The sequence below is a fragment of the Ipomoea triloba genome, chromosome 1 (genome assembly GCF_003576645.1).
Source record: "Ipomoea triloba cultivar NCNSP0323 chromosome 1, ASM357664v1".
Taxonomy (NCBI): Eukaryota; Viridiplantae; Streptophyta; class Magnoliopsida; order Solanales; family Convolvulaceae; genus Ipomoea; species Ipomoea triloba.
The window spans coordinates 11233407-11252664 of NC_044916.1; the positions used below are offsets into that span (position 1 = coordinate 11233407).

At 33.2% G+C, this 19258-nt stretch overlaps 3 protein-coding genes across 3 annotated transcripts; all 3 read left to right on the forward strand.

Annotated features, from left to right (window-relative positions):
* The first annotated feature begins 331 nt into the window (after positions 1-331).
* LOC116024841 (putative F-box protein At4g05475) lies at positions 332-1552 on the forward strand. The gene is made up of 2 exons (XM_031265888.1): positions 332-812; positions 1191-1552. The coding sequence occupies exons 1-2, from the start codon at positions 500-502 to the stop codon at positions 1202-1204; spliced, it is 327 nt and encodes a 108-aa protein (XP_031121748.1). The 5' UTR covers positions 332-499; the 3' UTR covers positions 1205-1552.
* Positions 1553-6218: 4666 nt separating this feature from the next.
* LOC116029077 (F-box protein SKIP19-like) lies at positions 6219-7380 on the forward strand. Its single transcript, XM_031270994.1, has 2 exons — positions 6219-6529; positions 6903-7380. Exons 1-2 carry the CDS (start codon positions 6219-6221, stop codon positions 7378-7380), a joined length of 789 nt encoding a protein of 262 aa, XP_031126854.1.
* Positions 7381-11840: 4460 nt separating this feature from the next.
* Positions 11841-13826, forward strand: LOC116020146 (putative F-box/LRR-repeat protein 23). The gene is made up of 2 exons (XM_031260632.1): positions 11841-12331; positions 13141-13826. The coding sequence occupies exons 1-2, from the start codon at positions 12021-12023 to the stop codon at positions 13619-13621; spliced, it is 792 nt and encodes a 263-aa protein (XP_031116492.1). The 5' UTR covers positions 11841-12020; the 3' UTR covers positions 13622-13826.
* Positions 13827-19258: the final 5432 nt, after the last annotated feature.

The window sequence follows — 19258 nt, forward strand, 5'->3', positions numbered from 1 at the left end:
ACCACCGTTACATTTTATTGAACTTAAGTTGGGTTCAAAAAATTAGAGCTAAGTCGAATTTAAACTTTGATTTTCTGAATCAAGTTTAACTTTGAGCTTGAATTGTTGAATTGATTTGATTATACCCTATTTCGTAATATTTTTTAAATGGTTCAAATGACTTAATTGCTGTTTTTTAAATATTTCATAACTTATTTATACTTTATCCTTTATCGTGGGCCTCACCAAATTTATATTGTTCTCTTCTCTTCCCCTTCCCAACAACTTGGGGTTGCTCATCGTGAACTGTACGGGCGTTAATACGGAGTACATTTCATTTCATTGGTCATAATACTACGATAAATGGAAATTCTTGGAAGCCACGATTCCTCAGCTCTTTTGAGAGAAAACTTGCAAATTTGAAGCCAATTTCCCGTCGATCCAGTTTCTTTCGGTGCTAGTATATATAGATAATCGATCCTCCGATCCATTAACACCAAACCAGAGAGCAGTAGAGACAATGGCAAATCCAGCGGATAGGGTGGCGCCGTGGGTGGATCTTCCGCGGGATTTAACGGCAAACATTCTGCAAAGGCTGAATGTAGAGGATATTTTCCAGAGCGCACAGGTGTGTAGTGCCTGGTGGAGGATATGTCAAGACCCCTCCATGTGGCGCTATGTGGACATGTGGGATGTAGTAGCTGAGCCGGGTAAACGACGGGACTGGCATAAGATTTGCATAGAAGTAGTGAATCGCAGCGAGGGGCAACTTATTTCCATCAAACTAGGCCACTTTGCTTCTCATCGTCTGCTCCTCTACATTGCGATCAGAGGTATATATGCGTTTTAATCTCAATTACAAAGTTTCATTCATAAATTGAAATGTTATTTAATCTCTTAATTTGGGCTATAAGTTTGGTTGAATCAAGATTTTTATTGTTTGTTATCAAATCCATGTTTTAACTAGGTTTTTATGAGTTGTTTTAACTATAAATAAATCTGCAATGTCATTGTTCCCATATTTGCCCTCATTGACTTCAACAGTGCGCTGAACTAATTAAACTCCATTAGGATGTGTGTAGCTAAATCCTGGATTCCTGGTTCTTTATATGTTTCCAATTATATGTTTCTTGTTTTCTTTTAATCCCTAGCTTGCTCTTTCTTTACGTGTTCCTTAATCTTAGTACGTATGTACTTTTGTTGTTATACAGAGCAAAACAGCTGAAAATGTTGGATTATGGACTGACAATGAACAGAGGAGATAAAAGATGAAAGGTGAATGTTTATTTCTATTCAATGAAGCTTACTACTGAAGAAGACGAAGATGGATAACAATATATACAGAATGAAGCTGGTAAAATGGTTACAACTAAAAGGGATAAAAGATAAAAGACGCATGTGCCCCTTTCACAAGTATCTACACCTATTGGCTGGCAGCACCAGTTTTATTCTCCAACAGAAACATCTTGCTATTAGGTCCAGATAACGGTTTTAGTAAAGCTGTTAATGGGTTTCCACTGTTGGAGGAGCTACAACTTGAACACTGTTCCATTTCTAAGAGAGGCATTGTAGCTGCTGGACAGTCCTGCCCTTTCCTCAACTCATTTTCCTTTGTCAAGGCAAGTGTATGTGGATACTTTAACGGATCATCTGATGAGGAGGCTGTTGCCATTGCAGAAAGCATGCATGGGTTGAAACACCTTACACTTGTTGGAAATGTAATGACAGATAAAGGCGTGGAGGCCATACTTGATGGTTGTCCTAGCCTTCAATCTCTCAACTTAGACCACTGTAATAATGTTAGGCTTGAAGGGGAGTTGGGGAAGAGATGCTCTCAACAGATTAAGGACCTGATGAACCACACTCAAAAATCACTTGCTCGTTTTTGTGGCGATCTTTTTTATCAACTATGTCCCAGATAACTTTGATGAAATTGACGTCCGTGAAGCCGTAGCTTGGGTAGTCGGACTGTGAGCACTATATGTACTTCCATTTCCTGCTCTTCACTCTCAATTGTCTTCTTTTTGTGGACTCATCAGTATCGTTCTTAATTTTGCGGCTTAAATTATTGTATGTTTTGGTTTATTGGATGTATGGTGTTATTTTTATCCTACCCATGTTTCACAATATGCTCTTTCTCTTTGTGTTAACGGATTACAATATCAATAATATGCATGGCCGAACCTGAATTGGTATGTCAAAAATATATATGATTTGGGCAACACATATGATAAGGATAAATTGCTCCCTATACTTTGTGTAATATAATGATATATGTAGAAGGTATAATCCATGAAAGAAATTAGCTCCAAAGTCATCCCTTTATTCATTGCTCTTGAACCAAATGTAGAGAGAAGGGAGAGGATTGTGTCTTTCTAGAGAGAGGGAGAGAGGTCAAAAGTCCTTTAACTGAAGGGTTTAGGTCCCTTTTATAGGCGTAGTCCCGTACTCGTATAATATACTGAACATACGTATAGAGTACTTAGGACCGTAATATACTGGAAAGTCTTGCCCTTTCCTCAACTCATTTTCCTTTTTCAAGCTAAGTGAATACAATGGAGCATCTGATGAGGAGGCTGTTGCCATTGCGGAAAACATGCATGGGTTGAAACACCTTAGACTTTATGGAAATGAAATGACAGATATAGGCGTGGAGGCCATCCTTGATGCTTGTCCTAGCCTTCAATCTCTCAACATAGACCACTGTATTCATGTTAGGCTTGAAGGGGAGTTGGGGAAGATATACTCTCAACAGATTAAGGACCTGGACAACAATCAAAATCCTCCTGTATATTTATTAATGTTATATTAAAAATGTATTAATTATTCCCTTTGTCCCATTGTGCCTATCTTATTTTCCTTTTTAGTTTGTTCCAATGTTGTCCTCTTTCCAAAATTGAACTTCACAATCATTCTACTTTTTCTAATTTATCTTTATGACTTTTGCTTTCTTTATTGCTTTTATTTTCAAATGAAAAAATTAGAGACATAATTGAAAAGCAAATCACATTTAGGGTCAATGCAATTCAATCTCTTTTCATGGATAAATAGAATATTAGGGTCACGAATGTGAGTTCAAAGTTCATGGAGTGCGAAAATGGAAGTAAAAAAGACGTAAACATGGAAATTGAAAATTATGAAGTTTTAAAAATTAAATTGAATTCTACTATATGTTTTAGTTTATGATGTATGAACACTTTTAGGGGCACATCATTAACAAATATTCTTTTTCCTTTTTTTTTTTTTTCTAATTTTATTTTAACAAACTGATTTTGTTAAACAAAAATAGCTCGTTGCTAAATTGGATCAGTTAGCCGTCAACAACTTCAAAGGTTGGGCTATGGGGATAGTCCCAGTCAAGATAACTAAAGATACAAAATTTTAATCAAAAATTCACGAGATTGAATCCCATAGTCTCAAGGATCTTGTTGTACACTTAATGGATATGGTAATAGGATTATCCAATTCTTCATTCACCGAGGATATACAGAGCACTTGTGCTGATAAAGTGTTATAAAATTACTGTGTATCGTCATGTAAATCTTGTATGATCATACACATAGAACACCACTTAAAATCATACAAGGAAGGAGAAAAAACAATAAAAACTGATGAAATATGCAGGAACTCGAAAAATATATATACACACACACAAAGGTAACTGTTACACTTAACATCATAAATCACTAAGATGGTGGGATAATGGGGGAAAATAATGTGATAGTGGGGATAATGACCATAATAAATATTTATAGTAGAGGTATATATTTGTGTTGATAATTAACATTATTTTTTATTGTTTGAAAGTAAAAAATGTTTCAACTGGTGGTGGTCTATACAAACTTTCATCTATTTAGATAAGTATGTCTTTATAATGTACTTTTATTTTACCTTGATTGTAATATTCTAAGGTTTCTAGAATAAAATTAATTTTTTAAAAAAAATGTGTCCACATATTTAATTAAATAAAACGAGAAACATCTTTATTTGTGGGTTTCATTTGTAAAGTTTTTTGTATTAAATTAATTGTTATAATATTTTTGCTAAATATTTAATTAAATAAAATCAAAGGCATGGCATATTCATTAGCCTATATCTTCAAAGACTCAACTTATTACAATTTTGACATTAATGAATTGTGATATTAATGAATTGTGATGAAATCACCATAATAATATCATTGCTTTAATGAGCTAGAAGAACTTGGAGACATTATACATGAACTTTGAAATTTTTTATTTGTTTTCTAAACACTAATAATTATTTATAGATGAGTATTGTGAACCTTTTTTGCATCATTGTGCTGAAAATATATTAAATAATGATTTTTCTAGTTGTATTAATAGATGAATTTTTTGGCCTATCCAATTTGACATATTTTTTAACCGGTCCGATGATTAATTTTTGTCAAAAATGAAATCAGAGATATGTTTTTGGTCGAATTGAAAATACAATACCAAAAGGAGTACTATTTCAATAGTTAGAAGACCAATTGTGATATTAACTCTAAACAAAATTAACTATGTTGAATGAGTTTCTTGAACTCGACTCAATGAATTTAGGGGTGTATATTAAGCTCGAGTAGTATGAGTATCAAATTGAATTGATATTTGAATATCTTAATATTCAGTTTTGGCAACTCGTGAGCAATAATCCTAATTGAGTTTTTATTTTATTTTATTAATATTTTATATAATATAAATATAATACAAAAAATTTAATTAATACATTATATATATATATATATATATAATCATGTAAAATATTTATTATTGTAATTTTTGTGTAAAAAATAAAATAAAAGTCGGTATATTTTCTTGAACTCTTGTAGCATTTAAAAAATTAGAGCTCAATTGAGTTCAAGGGTGTGTTTGGAAATCCGGAAAACGATTTATGGAAATCATTTTCCGGGTTTTGGTATTTGGGAAGAGAAGGAAAATATGGTCAAAAGAAAACAACACAATGGTCAATGGAAAATGAGGGTCTTTTGGGGAAAAATGACTTTTTTTTTTTTTTGGGAAGTCATTTTCCAAACTCCTCACGGCACTTCCACCTCTTCGCCTCACCTTTGCTTTTGGCTTCCAGCACTCCTTTTCTTCTTCTATTGCCATTATCATCTTCCTATCATCAAGCCATCAAGGTATGATTCTTCCCTTTCTTCTTTCACTTGGAATTTGTATGATTTATTTTCTCAGATCTGAAAATATTTTCCTAATTTGAGCAAAGTGGGACTGATTTCCACTGGATTGAGAAACTGGTTTCCAAAATCAGTCCACGGATCGGTTTCACAAACTAGTCTGTGACTGGTTTCAGAAACTAGTGACTGGCTCACGAAACCAGTTCGACGAACTGGTTTCGCAAACCGTTTCGCAAATCAGTCCGTCGGACTGGTTTCCAAAACCAGTGGGTAGACTGGTTCCCCAAATTTAGGGTTTTAAAAAAAAAATTATGTGTTTTTTTGGTTATGTTTTTGAGATATTGTTTTTTGTTGTGATATTTTTGTTATAAATGAATGATTTGTGACAATTGTGATAATATTGTGGTGATTATTTTGCATTTTTGGATTGTATAGATGGATAATAATCATGTATGTGTTGTTGTTATGAGTTAGATATTGGTTATGTGGGTTTTATGACTTTCTATTGGAAAGTAAGACTTTCATGTTGGATTGCTAGTTTGTCATTTTGATATCTTATTTGGGATTGTAAGACTTGGATGGGACGATCAACTATTATTTTGATATCTTATTTTGGATTGTAAGACATTGGATGCAATGATCAACTTGTTAGTTATTTTGATATTTTATTAGACATTTGTTTATTATATTGAAAATTGTTATTATAAATGTTATATTTAAACAAATTAACTAAAATATTTAATTATATTCATTTTTCGGCATACTTTCTAGAAAATGAACCAAATATACAGCTATACAGCCAAACACAAACACAAGAAATGAAAATGATGTTTTGAAAAATGAGTCAGAAAACATTTTTCTGCTTTTCAAACATACCCCAAGTTGAACTTGAAGTTTGGATTGTTGACTTGATTTGATTACACCCTATTTCGTAATGTTTTAAATCGTTCAAATGACTTAATTCATGTTTTTCAAATACTTCACGACTTGTTATCTTTTGAGAGAAAAATTTGAAGCCAATTTCCTGTGGATCGAGTTTATTTGGGTGCTAGTATAAATAATCGATCCTCCATTAACACCACACCAGTGTGCAGTAGAGACAATGGCAAATCCAGCGGGTAGGGCGGCGCCGTGGGTGGATCTTCCTCGGGAGTTAACGGCAAACATTCTGCAAAGGCTGAGGGTGGTGGATATTTTCCAGAGCGCACAGGTGTGCACTGCCTGGTGGAGGATATGTCAAGACCCCTCCATGTGGCGCTATGTGGACTTGTGGGATATATTAGGTGAGGAGGGTAAAGGACGGGACTGGCATAAAATTTGCAGAGACGTAGTGAATCGCAGTGAGGGCCAACTTATTTCCATTAAGCTAGGCTACTTTGCTACTGATGATATGCTCTTCTACATTGCTCAGAGGTAATATATATATATATATATATATATATGCGTTTTATATTTTCTGGTTTAATGCTGTACTTATGTGATTCTTCTGGTTGAATTGAATCATGTGTTCCATCCAACTAAAAGGCTAAACTGATAGTTGATGCACATTTATGTTTATATTATATTTATGCTCACAGATTGATTATGGTAATGAATTTATATATACTCAGATCCTATGAGAACATTTTCTTAGGTGAGAATGTGCGAATCCATTAGGATTTGTCTAGCTAAATCCTGGATTCCTGGTTCATATATAGCCCTCAGTTATATGTTTCTTGTTTTCTTTTAATCCCTAGCTTTCTCTTTCTGTACGTGTTCCTTAATCTTAGTATAAATGATTATACAGAGCAAAACAGCTGAGACATCTTCGTATTAGCTCCAGCAAAGTTTCTGATGAAGGTTTTAGTAAAACTGTTAAAGAGTTTCCAGTGTTGGAGGAGCTACAACTTGAATTCTCTGCCGTTTCTAAACAAGGAATTGAAGCTGCTGGACAGTCTTGCCCTTTCCTCAACTCATTTTCCTTTACGAAGAAGCTAAGTAAATTCCTGTACGTACCATCAGATGAGGAGGCTGTTGCCATTGCAGAAAACATGCATGGGTTGAAACGCCTTACACTTAATTTAAATCAATTGACAGATAAAGGCGTGGAGGCCATCCTTGATGCTTGTCCTGGCCTTCAATCTCTCAACGTAGACCGCTGTGGTTTTGTTAGGCTTGCAGGGGAGTTGGGGAAGAGATTCTCTCAACAGATTAATAATAAGGACAAGAACCACATTCACAATCTCGACGCTTATATGATTAATCTTCTTTTGAGTTTTTTGTGAATGCATAACTTGGCTAGACAGATTGTGAGCACTATATATACTTCCATTTCCTGCTCTTCACTCTCAATTGTCTCCTTTTTGTGGACTCATCAGGATTGTTCTTAATTTTACATCTTAAATTGTAAGTTTTGGTCCATTATTATGGTGTTTTTTGTATCCTACCCACATTTAACATTATATATATTCTTCACTTTTGTGTTACTGATCACAATATCAATATGCATGGCTGAACCTAAACTGGTATGTCAAAAATATATACATGCTTTGGGCAACAAATCCTTATACATAAAGCCCTCAAAATTACAAGCTTAGGGCTAAACCTGTCCATCATTATTACATAGACCATGGTCCACACAGATCTGTGGACCATAAATAAAATGTATATTTTTAATATACCCATTATTTTGTACTGAATGTCTATTATTTAAGTACGTACTGAAAGTACATATTTTATATATACTATCAAATAATATACATTCAGTACAAAAATAATGTATTTTAAATATATAAAAAATGTACCATATATTTATGGCCCACACAACTATGTGGATCACGGTCCACACAATAATTTACCTAAACCTGTCTCGCCCTACAAAAAAGCGGGTCCAACTTTGAGTTTTAGGGTAGTGGGATTGTGAGCACTGTATATACTTCCATTTTCTGCTCTTCATTCTCGATCAATTGTCTTCTTTTTGTGGACTCATGCACCAGGATCGTTTTTTCGTCTTAAATTGTTTTGGTTCATTATTTATTAGGATATATATGGTGTTGTTTGGATGATTGTATCCTACCCACATTTAACATTATATTCTTTGTCTTTGTGTTAACTGATAGACAATATCAATATCAATATGCATGGCAGAAGCTGATCGAAATGGTATGCCAAAAATATATATGCTTTGGGCAAAATATACTTGTACATAAAGCCATCAAAACTACAGCATTAGGTCAAATTATACCATAGACGAAGGTCTACCTTATATTGTAGATCTTGGCCTGGTCTAAAAATAATTTTTAGATTATGTATTTGTGTAGTTGACATATTATGTGATAACAATTATCAAGTTATTTGTTTACATCTATATGTAGTTGACATATTATGTGAAAATGCGTAGTAAGAGATTTTGCTCTACATTCAGAAGTCATTGGCCATTTAATTGAATGTAAGAATAAATGCGATGTTAAGAAGATTGTGCAACGGATTCATCATAAGATGTTGACCAGGGAAAGGGAACTTGTCTCGGAATAACAAAGTCATGTCCTTAACAAGTGTCTTGGAATAGAATTTCTCTCTGCCTAACATTTGCAATCCCCGAAGCTTAATTTGTTGGACAAACTTTTTAACAGAACAGTTGTTGTTTGAGTCATTGCTTCTTGGGGTTGCAAAAATCAGTCAATTTGGATCAAACGCTTACCACTAATTCCTCCCGTCTTAATTGTTCCTATTCACTGCTAGAAATCTTCAATTTTCCGACCACTTTTCCGATCACCCAGAAAAATGGTCGGAAAAAGTGACATTTTTTCAAAATTTTCGTCAAAGGATTATGGTGGTTAGAAAAGTAGTTGGAATTTCAGACCACTATGTAAAGGTGGTCAGAAAATTTTTCAATCATTTTAAAATTTTTAAATTTCTTAATTTTCGACCATCTTGGTGGTCGGTATTTCCGACCACTATGTAAAGGTGGTTGGAATTTCAGACCACTTTTTCAAGGTGGTAGGAAATCTCTCTCTTTTTTTTTTCTTTTTTTTTTTTTTTTGGTTTTTTTTGTTCTTCCTATTATTGTTGTTGTTGTTCAATGGTATGAATACCACATGATTTATGCTAGTGGTTTAATGCTTTCCTTCTAAAGGCTGCAAGCAGATATTTCTCTTCTTCTTTGGCCAAGTAAATGTTTGTTTTGATTTCAATGCTTTTAATTTCTACTTTTCTCTTTTATCTTCTTTGAACTCTTTTATCTATTAGTTTCTTATTGTTGATATGTTGTATGCTGTTATTGCAAAGTTGCCTTTCTTGATTTGTTTTGAACTGAGCTTAGTGTTGCAGAGAATTCCAATCCTGTATGCAACTTATGTTGTTGTGCATTTTTTCCCTTCAATTTACACAGGCTGTGAATTTCATTGAGTATGATTCTCTGTTTCCTTATGAAGAGAAGCAAGGATTATGGTGTTGAAAGTGAGTTGCAATCTGAACAATGCCAGCCTGCAAGCTGAAATTGAATTACTCTGAATAATTGTAGTACTATATTTGGTTCTGGATTACCAGTCACTTGCAGTATAAAGCTGGACTAGGATTCATAATTGCTTTTAACTTCCTGCTAAAACAAATTGGATCTTTGTGTAATTGAGTATGTATAGGCATAAAAGAATGATATTTCTTACATGTTAACTAAGTGTTATTGCAATTTTCCTTCATTAGATTTACTCCTTTCCTTGTTTAATTTGATTTTTATCATCACTTTAATCTATCTCTCTCTTTTGGTCAGTTGTTGAAGCTAAGGATGGAACTATTTCAGTTGCCACTGCATTTGTAGGCCACCAGGAAGGTAACCTGAATGCCTTGTTTCTAGTTACTTTTTTCTTTTTCAATTTGTGCTCACTTCTTATTACTTATCATTTGTCAAGAAGTAATTGGAGTCATTCTGCAGGATTCTAATGCTAGTGTTTATATAATGTCATTGTAAGTTCTAAATTGGCTTCTCTTCGTGCTTCCATCTCTGCCTCACTTATACATACTTAATTGAAGTGTAAGCATTTATGTGTGTGTGTGTGTTTAGACACCTTAAAAGGTCTCACCTCTATTACATCTGTTACTTGCATATGACTAAGCAGTTAGTCCATTTTATCAATTTCACCTGGTTACAACTTTAAACCTTAAATAGAGGAAAAAATAACTTGAATTGGTTATATTATTGTATGTGTATATATTTGTTCCCTCTTTGTATGTTGGTAGTCAAATTTATTTTGATATTCAATAAATTGTTGGTTGTGTATTATTATGATAAAGGAAAACCAGAATGCTATCACAAGGAGGTAAGACTTTTTTTAATAAAATCTATTTTACAATCAATTTTATTGCATGTGTTTTCTGCTATTACAATCAAGAGTTGCTACCTTTATTTTGACTCTACTCAGAAACTTATTAGTTTTTGTGATTGTTTTGCAGTTGACTGCACACTTCCTCCTTTGGTCCAATGTTGGTGGCAGTATGCAGATAATAGTTAGTTTGCATAAATGTAATAGTTTGGAGATTAAACAAGAAGTTAAATTCTAAAATGTTTTAAATTTTCAATTGTATATTAATGAATAATTCTCTTCATGAAATGTGTATATGTTTTTCAACAATTATTTTACCAACTTGCAACAATATATATATATATATATATATATATATATATATATATATATATATATATATATATATATATATATATATTCATTTCACTACAGAGGGATTCTCTGTAGTGAAATGATTTTTTTTATTTGTGGCCCTGCAGTTTTCCGACCACCAATGGTCGGAAAACCCAGCCTAGCTTGGTTGTTCGGTTGGTCGTTTTTTCCGACCGTCGGAGAAAAGTGATCGGAAATTCCAACCACTTTCTCCGATGGTCGGAATTACCGACGAGGGTTTTTCCGGACACCCAAATTGGTCGGAAAAGTGGTCGGAACAGACATTTCCGACCACTTTTGAAAGTCAAACTCATTATCCAACTTTAATACCACTTGTTAGAATCAAACATTTACTAATTCTACGCCAAAAAGTTATAACTTATAGGAAAAATGTAACTTTTTTTGCTTATATCGTCACTAAATTTTCTTGAATTCAAGTGGAGTTCAAAAAATTAGAGCTCAATTGAATTCGAACTTTGATTTTTTGAATCAAGTTAAACTTCGAGCTTAGATTGTTGGCTTAATTTGATCGATTACACCCATATTTCGTATTGTTTTAGATGATTCAAATGACTTAATTGCTATTTTTTAAATAATTCATGACTTATTTATTTTTCTTAATTGATTTATGTATCTTTTTTTTTTCTCCTTTATCTTGGCATTGGGCCTCACCAAATTTATTTTCTTCCTGACTTCTCCAGTTGTTATGCCATGGATAAGGTTAACCCGATTTATCTTTACAATTTCATAATTTCATGTTCACAGTTTATAACTCCATATTCATAATTTCATAACTCCATGTTCACAATTTAATGACTCTATGTTTACAATTTCATAACTCTATGTTCAATATTATCAAAACTTTATGTTCAACAGTATAACACAGTTTTTAGATTTATATAACAAAATTGTGAATATAGAGTTCAAAATTTGTGAATATTGAGTAATATAATTTTATATATTGACATTTAAAATTGTGAGTATAGAGTTTTAAAATTGTGAACGAGTTCTAAAGTTGTGACAGAGTTTTTAAATTGTAAATATAGACCGCATTGACCTTGCCCGGTGGACCGAGTCCTAGCCTAATTTGCCCGACTTCTCTTCCCCTTCCCAAAAACTTGGGGTTGCTCATCGACAACTTCTCTTCCCCTTCCCAAGTTTCAACCCAATTTCCCGTCGATCGAGTTTCTTTCCGTGCTAGTATATAGATAATCGATACTCCATTAACACCACAGCAGTGAGCAGTATAGACAATGGCAAATCCAGCCGATAGGGCGGTGCCGTGGGTGGATCTTCCGCGGGAATTAACGGTAAACATTCTGCAAAGGTTGAGTGTGGAGGATATTTTCCAGAGTGCACAGGTGTGTACTGCCTGGTGGAGGCTATGGCGAGACCCCTCCATGTGGCGCTGTGTTGACTTGATGAATGTAGTAGATGAGCCGGGTAAACGACGGGACTGGTATAAGATTTGCAGAGAAGTATTGAATCGCAGCGAGGGGCAACTTATTTCCATCAAACTAGGGCACTTTGCTTCTAATCGTCTGCTCTTCTACATTGCTCAGAGGTATATATGCGTTTTATATTTTCCGGTTTAGTATAATGCTGTACGTGCTTCTTTTTGCTGTTTGATTAGGGTAATAAATTTATATATATTGAAATAATATGAAAATTTTCTGTAGTTGAGAATGTGTGAATAAATACTAAATGAGTGCACACAATCTACTCCCATACTTGTATCATTCATAAATTTAACTGTTTTTTAATCTTTTAATTTGGGCTATGGGTTTGGTTGAATCAAGATTTTTATTGTTTGTTATCAAATCCATGTTTTAACTAGGTTAAGCCAGTCTTGCTGTCCAGTTCAAATGGTAACTAAACAGATAGTGAGCCAATTTTTTCCTAGTTGACAGCACTGAGAGTCTCAAAGAGAACTAAATTTGAAGGCTGACATAGAAATTCAAGAAATGTCTTTCATCAAAATAAATCATTTTTTCTTTGACAAAAATGAGTACTTTCTTTTGTTTTTTTGTTAATAATCAAACACTGAACACTAGTGTACATTTTATGGGTTTCCAGCGAAACGAACTCTTAGTGTACCCACTTATGAACAAACATGATTCCAATTCAAAAACATTGAATTAACATAGTTCAAAATCCAACAAAAAAATAAACACAAACAGTTCTGTAAATAAATCTGCAATGTCATTGTTCCCATATTTGCGTGCATTGACTTGAACTGTGCGCTGAACTTCTTAAACTCCATAAGGATGTGTCTGCTGGTTGCCTCAATTATATGTTTCTTGTTGTCTTTTAATCCCTTGCTCTGTCTGTGTTCCTTAATCTTAGTACATATGTACTTTTGTTGTTATACAGAGCAAAACAGCTGAAACATCTTGGTATTAGGTCCAACCATGTTTATGATAGAGGTTTTAGTGAAGTTGTTAATGAGTTTCCACTGTTGGAGGAGCTACAACTTGAACGCTGTTGCATTTCTAAGAAAGGCATTGTAGCTGCTGGACAGTCTTGCCCTTTCCTCAACTCATTTTCCTTTATCAAGTTAAGTTTTAATGGATTCCTATGCAAACCATCTGATGAGGAGGCTGTTGCCATTGCAGAAAACATGCATGGGTTGAAACACCTTACACTTGTTGGAAATGAAATGACAGATAAAGGCGTGGAGGCCATACTTGATGGTTGTCCTCGCCTTCAATCTCTCAACTTAGACCACTGTAATAATGTTAAGCTTGAAGGGGAGTTGGGGAAGAGATGCTCTCAACAGATTAAGGACCTCAACCACACTCAAAGTCATCTTGGCTATTTTCACGATCTTTTTTATGATATATATCCCAGTTGACTTTGATGAAATTGACGTCTGTGAGGTTGTAGCTTGGGTAGTCGGATTGTGAGCACTATATATACCTCCATTTCCTGCTATTCACTCTCAATTCTCTTCTTTTTGTGGACTCATAAGGATTGTTCTTAATTTTACGTCTTAAATTATAGTACGTTTTGGTTTGTTGGATATATGGTGTTACTTTTATCCTACCCACATTTCACATTATAGTCTTTCTCTTTGTGTTAACTGATGACAATATTAATATACATGGCTGAACCTGAACTGGTATGTCAAAAATATACTCCGTATATGCTTTGGGCAACACATATTTGTATATAAAGCCCTCAAAACAAGCTTAGCGTGAAGGGCTGAACTTGCCCTTTACACATACCGATGACAAAATCAATGATGTATGTTTGTTTAAATATACATCATTCATATTGTCATTAGTATGTGTTGAGAGCGAGACTGGTTTAGTCCTTCACGCCAAGCTTGTTTTGAGGGCTTTATGCACAAGTATGTGTTCAATATTGTGGACTAAACTTGTCTTTCCCTAAACGTTTCTTTGAATATATATACTTATTAGTTATTAAGGAGTAAATTTTTTGTACTAAAAAAAAAATGAGTAAATTTTTTGTATTAATTTTATTTAAATTATAACTTTTAAAATTTGAAGAGAGCTCACCCCGGCTGTCGTCAGGCCTTAGGTAGGGTGGACTGGCAGACCTTGTTATGAGGCAAGTTGTACATGTTTATGCATGGTGCTTAGCTTCTTCAAACGCGGGTCACATTATGTAGCAAATGATGCTTGGTTTTCATGACTCAATAAAAATAAACATTAAACAGTATTTATATTATAATTATTTTTATCATCTTGCATGAACCATGGTCCACACAGTTTTGTATCCATGGTTAAAAAACGGTGTTTCTTAAGTATAGAAATGGCGGTGATTATATGTAACAAATCCCATATTTATGATGTGCTGATAATAAAATGAAACTATGGTGTATATAAAATGAAATTAATTTGTCTCACATATTAAGTGTATATTGTCAAATAAAACTGTAATTGAATTATAATGATACTTTAATTATATTGTAGTGAAACTTTAGTGTATATAAAATGAAATTGAATAATAGTTTAACACATTTGAGTGTCTCATGAAATTGTTGTTGAATCACAATTATACTTTAGTAATGTTGTAATAAGACTGCAATGTGTATAAAATTCAATAGCAAGTCTCGCATATTTAATGTATAATTTCAAATGAAATTGTAGGTTGAAATAAAATTACAATGTATATAAAATAAAACAATGTATACAAATAGAATTAATTGGACGAAATGGGTGCCGTTTGAACCATGGTCCACAATGAAAATTTTCAATTAGCAAATGTGTCCTTATATTTCGTTTTGTTGCAATACATGTTTGATTGCAGGCCTATTAGCTCCTAACCAGTGATCTTGCATATGATATAATTAAAATAGAATAAGCAGGAAGATATAAGTACAAAAAACAGAGGGGGAGTAGAAACAAGTGATCACTATTCCATTCATCCATTCCCATTACAACAAAGGGGAATACATCTTTTATTTATATATATATATATATATATATATATATATATATATATATATATATATATATAATAATGATGACCGTTACATATTGAACAGCCATAATGTCTATAATAATAATATATTTATAACATGTTTAACTTTACAAATACTCTTTCACTTAAAAATAAAAATAAAAATAGATCCATTGCCATACAATCATATTTATTATTTACTATGTATATTAGTTTATGATGCATGAACACTTTTAGGGCACATCATTAACGAATTTTTTTTAAACAAATTAATTTTGTTAAAAAAAAATAAGGAAAAAAACAAGCAAATAAACAATTGCTCGTTGCTAAATTGGATCGTTGCTAAATTGGGCCATGGGTATTGTTGAACCCAAGATTATTTGAAGGGATATCAGCGAAACAAGAAATAAATAACCACGAGATGATATAAACACGATAAAATGGAGAATGAGACAATGCATCAATCAGGTGAGGGTATCTAGAGACTAGGGGAAAGAGATTCCCACCGGGACCCACAAAGTACTTGCAAAGTTTAAAGTCCACCACCTCAGTCCTCAGCTCAGGCGTGTCTGTCAAACCTCTGCACTTTCTGCAGTGTTAAGTTCTTTCAATTCTAACTTTACAACATCATGCTAGCATTGGTGGTTGGTGGGTATTAGGTAACTCTCACAACACCCAAATTAAGAATGCTAAAATTAATTGAAAGAAGTGGTGGATTAAATAGAGTATAATGCCAACGATCTTGTGGTCCAGTGGCATCAAACATTTCTCTTTATACGGGAGGTGGTGGGTTCGAGTCAATACTAACTCTAAAAAATAGAGTATAATTTTGTATTTAAATAATTATAAATTTGATTTTTATCAACACTATCTTGCTCGAATTTATCATGTGATTTTTTAGTATGATTTATCTTTTTTTTTGTACCTTGTAATTTATTATACAAGAACAAAGTGATGCACACATTCGGACAACGACTATGAGTTTTCCTAACCTCCCAAAAAAAGATGGAAAATACTATATGTACTCAATGTAGACAGTTGTATTGAGACTCACATGAAAAAAGTAGCTTATCCGTGCCCATCATATCAGAGAATGAAATTTAATTTATGGATTAAAATTTAGAAGTCCATATAGTAGAACTCAAAAAAAAAAAAGAATATTAAAAATTGACACATTTTTTCGAGAATATTAAATATTTAGAATTGATCGTTTAATATTTTTAGTATAAAAAATTACAAAACAAATCTTTAACTTTTCAAAATTGCAATAGTTTTATTAAAACACCTATTTGTTTGATCACCAAAATCGCCACAATCCTATAAAATTGATGATATGTTTGGTATGTAACTTTTACCAGAAAGAGTTCTCATAGAAACGAAAATTTTAAATTAAAATACTCAATGAAGAACTTTGCAACAAATAATAGAATACATATTGATTTTCGCTCAAAATGTATGTTTGTTTGATAAATTATATCAATATTACAATAATTTTAGATATTTATTCTCAATTACTCAATTTTATTAATTTAACCTCTTTTTTATTTTTTACTCAGTAATGCCACATATTGACCCATTACATGTAAATGAACAGATAATAAAGAGTAATTTTACATGTGCTCCCAATTTGTACTCTCATTTATATTCCTTATGTTTTGGCATGTTTTGATTGCTCAATTTAGTAGGAGGTCATGATGTTTATCCATTCATTTTTTTTTCCTTCAATCAAATTTGAACACAAATAAATGAAAGTAAAAATTGAAAGTAAAGTTGTGGGAGTACATTAAGGGTGCGTTTGGTTCGTACATGGGAATCGGAATCGGAATGGGTATCAAATACTTGGTAATGGTAATGGGTTTTGGTGAAAGTATTTAACATGTTTGGTAATTGGGTGGAATGGGAATGATTATTAATAGTTGAGAAAGAAATGAGGAAGGGGGATGAAACCCTTATTTAATAAGGGTATGAGTTTTGTCATTAATGGGGTATTCCAAACCCATAGTAGCATTCACAAAACCTATCAACTAAACACAAACAATCACTTTCATACCCATTCCTTATGCGTAAACCCACCAACCAAACACACCCTAAGTATTTTTTTGGATAATAAAGTTGAGAAACTCTTAATCCTAGTTAGGGATCCTGAGCTCCATTAACAACAACTTTACAAATTAGTGAAGTTTTAAAACTATTTAATTAGAGTTTAAGAATGAGGACTTCTTATATTTTGTGTTAAAAATCCCCTAGCCTCTATGTTAATTTCTTAGTTGGATTATAGAGTTGATAATTGAGAAACTTTTATGTTTAAAATTTTTAATATTACAATTCATTTAAAAAATTTAATTTAGTAGAAAATATTATTAATTTTTAATTTTGAGACTAATGGTTTAAAATTTATTTAAACAAAAATATTAACTTTGAAAATATTTAAATTTATTAATCTACCATATATATTAGCATTGTTATATAAAAATGTGTCAATTAGATATAACTTTGATTCTTAATTATGATATCAATGGGTCATGGTTGCAGTAGGCGTTAGGCGCTAGTCTAGCGCCCGAGTAGCGCCTAGCGCCTAGGCGGTCTAGGTGGCGCCTAGGTGGAATCTAGGCGGCGCTAGGCCGGCACAAAAAAACTGTTGGTTTATTGATGGAGAATATGAGGAATAACAGTAACGAGGAAATGAGATCTTCAGGCGTGATATCACTTTCCTATAAGCTTTTAATCTTTCCTCTCACAAAGCAACGAGGTTTCAAGATTAAATCTTATGGGATACAAGAAGATGAAACAAAGTTCTTTGTTGCTTGAAAAGAAACTTTAGGAGAGATTTGAACCGTGAAATAACTTGATAGAATGCAAAACTTGCACCCTTCATCAGATGAAACTCCCTAGAATTTATAGAGAAAATTCTAACCGTTGGGAGCAGTTTACTGGAAGTTTATGGCTGTTGATAAACCACCTTCAACCATAATTTTGAACTTCCAACCGATTTTGGATAGGATAATCCGGTTTACGTAAGTTACGTACCCAAGCATGATAAACGTGATAAAACACATTCTAGTCTTAATATCCCCAATGCAATATACTTGTTGCAAAACAAGAGATACTAAAACATGTGTACGTTACTTACCCTTACATATATCAGATCAGCATTCGAATCATAGAATGCTTCACAGATTCGCATCTCTCGAGAGTTGGAAGTTTACAAAAAGACTATCGAGACATCTGTCGATCGAACTGATCTCTCGATGTATCTCTCGAACATTCCTATCTCTCGAGACACCCATGTTCTGCGAACTAATCTTTCGAATAAACTGACCTCTCGAGGTATCTCTCGATCATCCAAAATCAACTCCACCAAACTAAATAATACTTATAACTCCATAACTCCAAATATTATTTAAGCTTGCATGGTAGACATCTGAACCATTAATTTCCATTTACTATATAAATATCCAACAATCCTCCTCTATTTATATAGTAAAGGTTGATGCTTTACCAAGATAAATCCAAAAACTTGTGCATAAATGAAAGTGTCTTAAAGATTGAACTTCCACATAGTATAATACGCGATACATCAATTCGGATTGCAGTGGTGGACGAGCCTTGAACCACGCAGTCTCTTTGAAGAAATGTAGGTAAAATACACACAAATTTTTACAGTCACAAATCTCAAACTTGACACTATTAACAGCCATGTGTCTGTATCCATTCATGAACATATCAAGCCAAACCCTAAGCTCTTGAAGCGGCTACACTTCATGTTCACATAGGCTAATCTTTTAAATCATGCCCTACAGTAAGCATTTTCTCAAAGGATTAGTTAAGAGTAATCTCATCCTCTCAGTCATGCAAAAAAACCAAGTACTGACTTTAGGGATACCTTTTATTTAGTACTTGCAGCCGATTAATGAAGTACTCATCAATCATTGAACTCAGGACCTAACGTAATAACTTAGGCGTGAGTTGTGCTTTCCTTCACCTCTCGACTAGAGTTGGGTTTTACACCTATCCCTTCCGATGTTTTCAACACCATGTCCCTTGCCAAGGCTTTAGTAAACGG

What these genes read in the sequence shown, in the direction of transcription:
- LOC116020146 (XM_031260632.1), top strand. Translation starts at nt 12,021, where the DNA reads ATGGCAAATCCAGCCGATAGGGCGGTGCCGTGGGTGGATCTTCCGCGG. An exon ending in CTCTTCTACATTGCTCAGAG is followed by an intron (nt 12,332 to 13,140) that starts GTATATATGCGT and finishes GTTGTTATACAG; the next exon opens with AGCAAAACAGCTGAAACATC.
- LOC116029077 (XM_031270994.1), top strand. Translation starts at nt 6,219, where the DNA reads ATGGCAAATCCAGCGGGTAGGGCGGCGCCGTGGGTGGATCTTCCTCGG. An exon ending in CTCTTCTACATTGCTCAGAG is followed by an intron (nt 6,530 to 6,902) that starts GTAATATATATA and finishes ATGATTATACAG; the next exon opens with AGCAAAACAGCTGAGACATC.
- LOC116024841 (XM_031265888.1), top strand. Translation starts at nt 500, where the DNA reads ATGGCAAATCCAGCGGATAGGGTGGCGCCGTGGGTGGATCTTCCGCGG.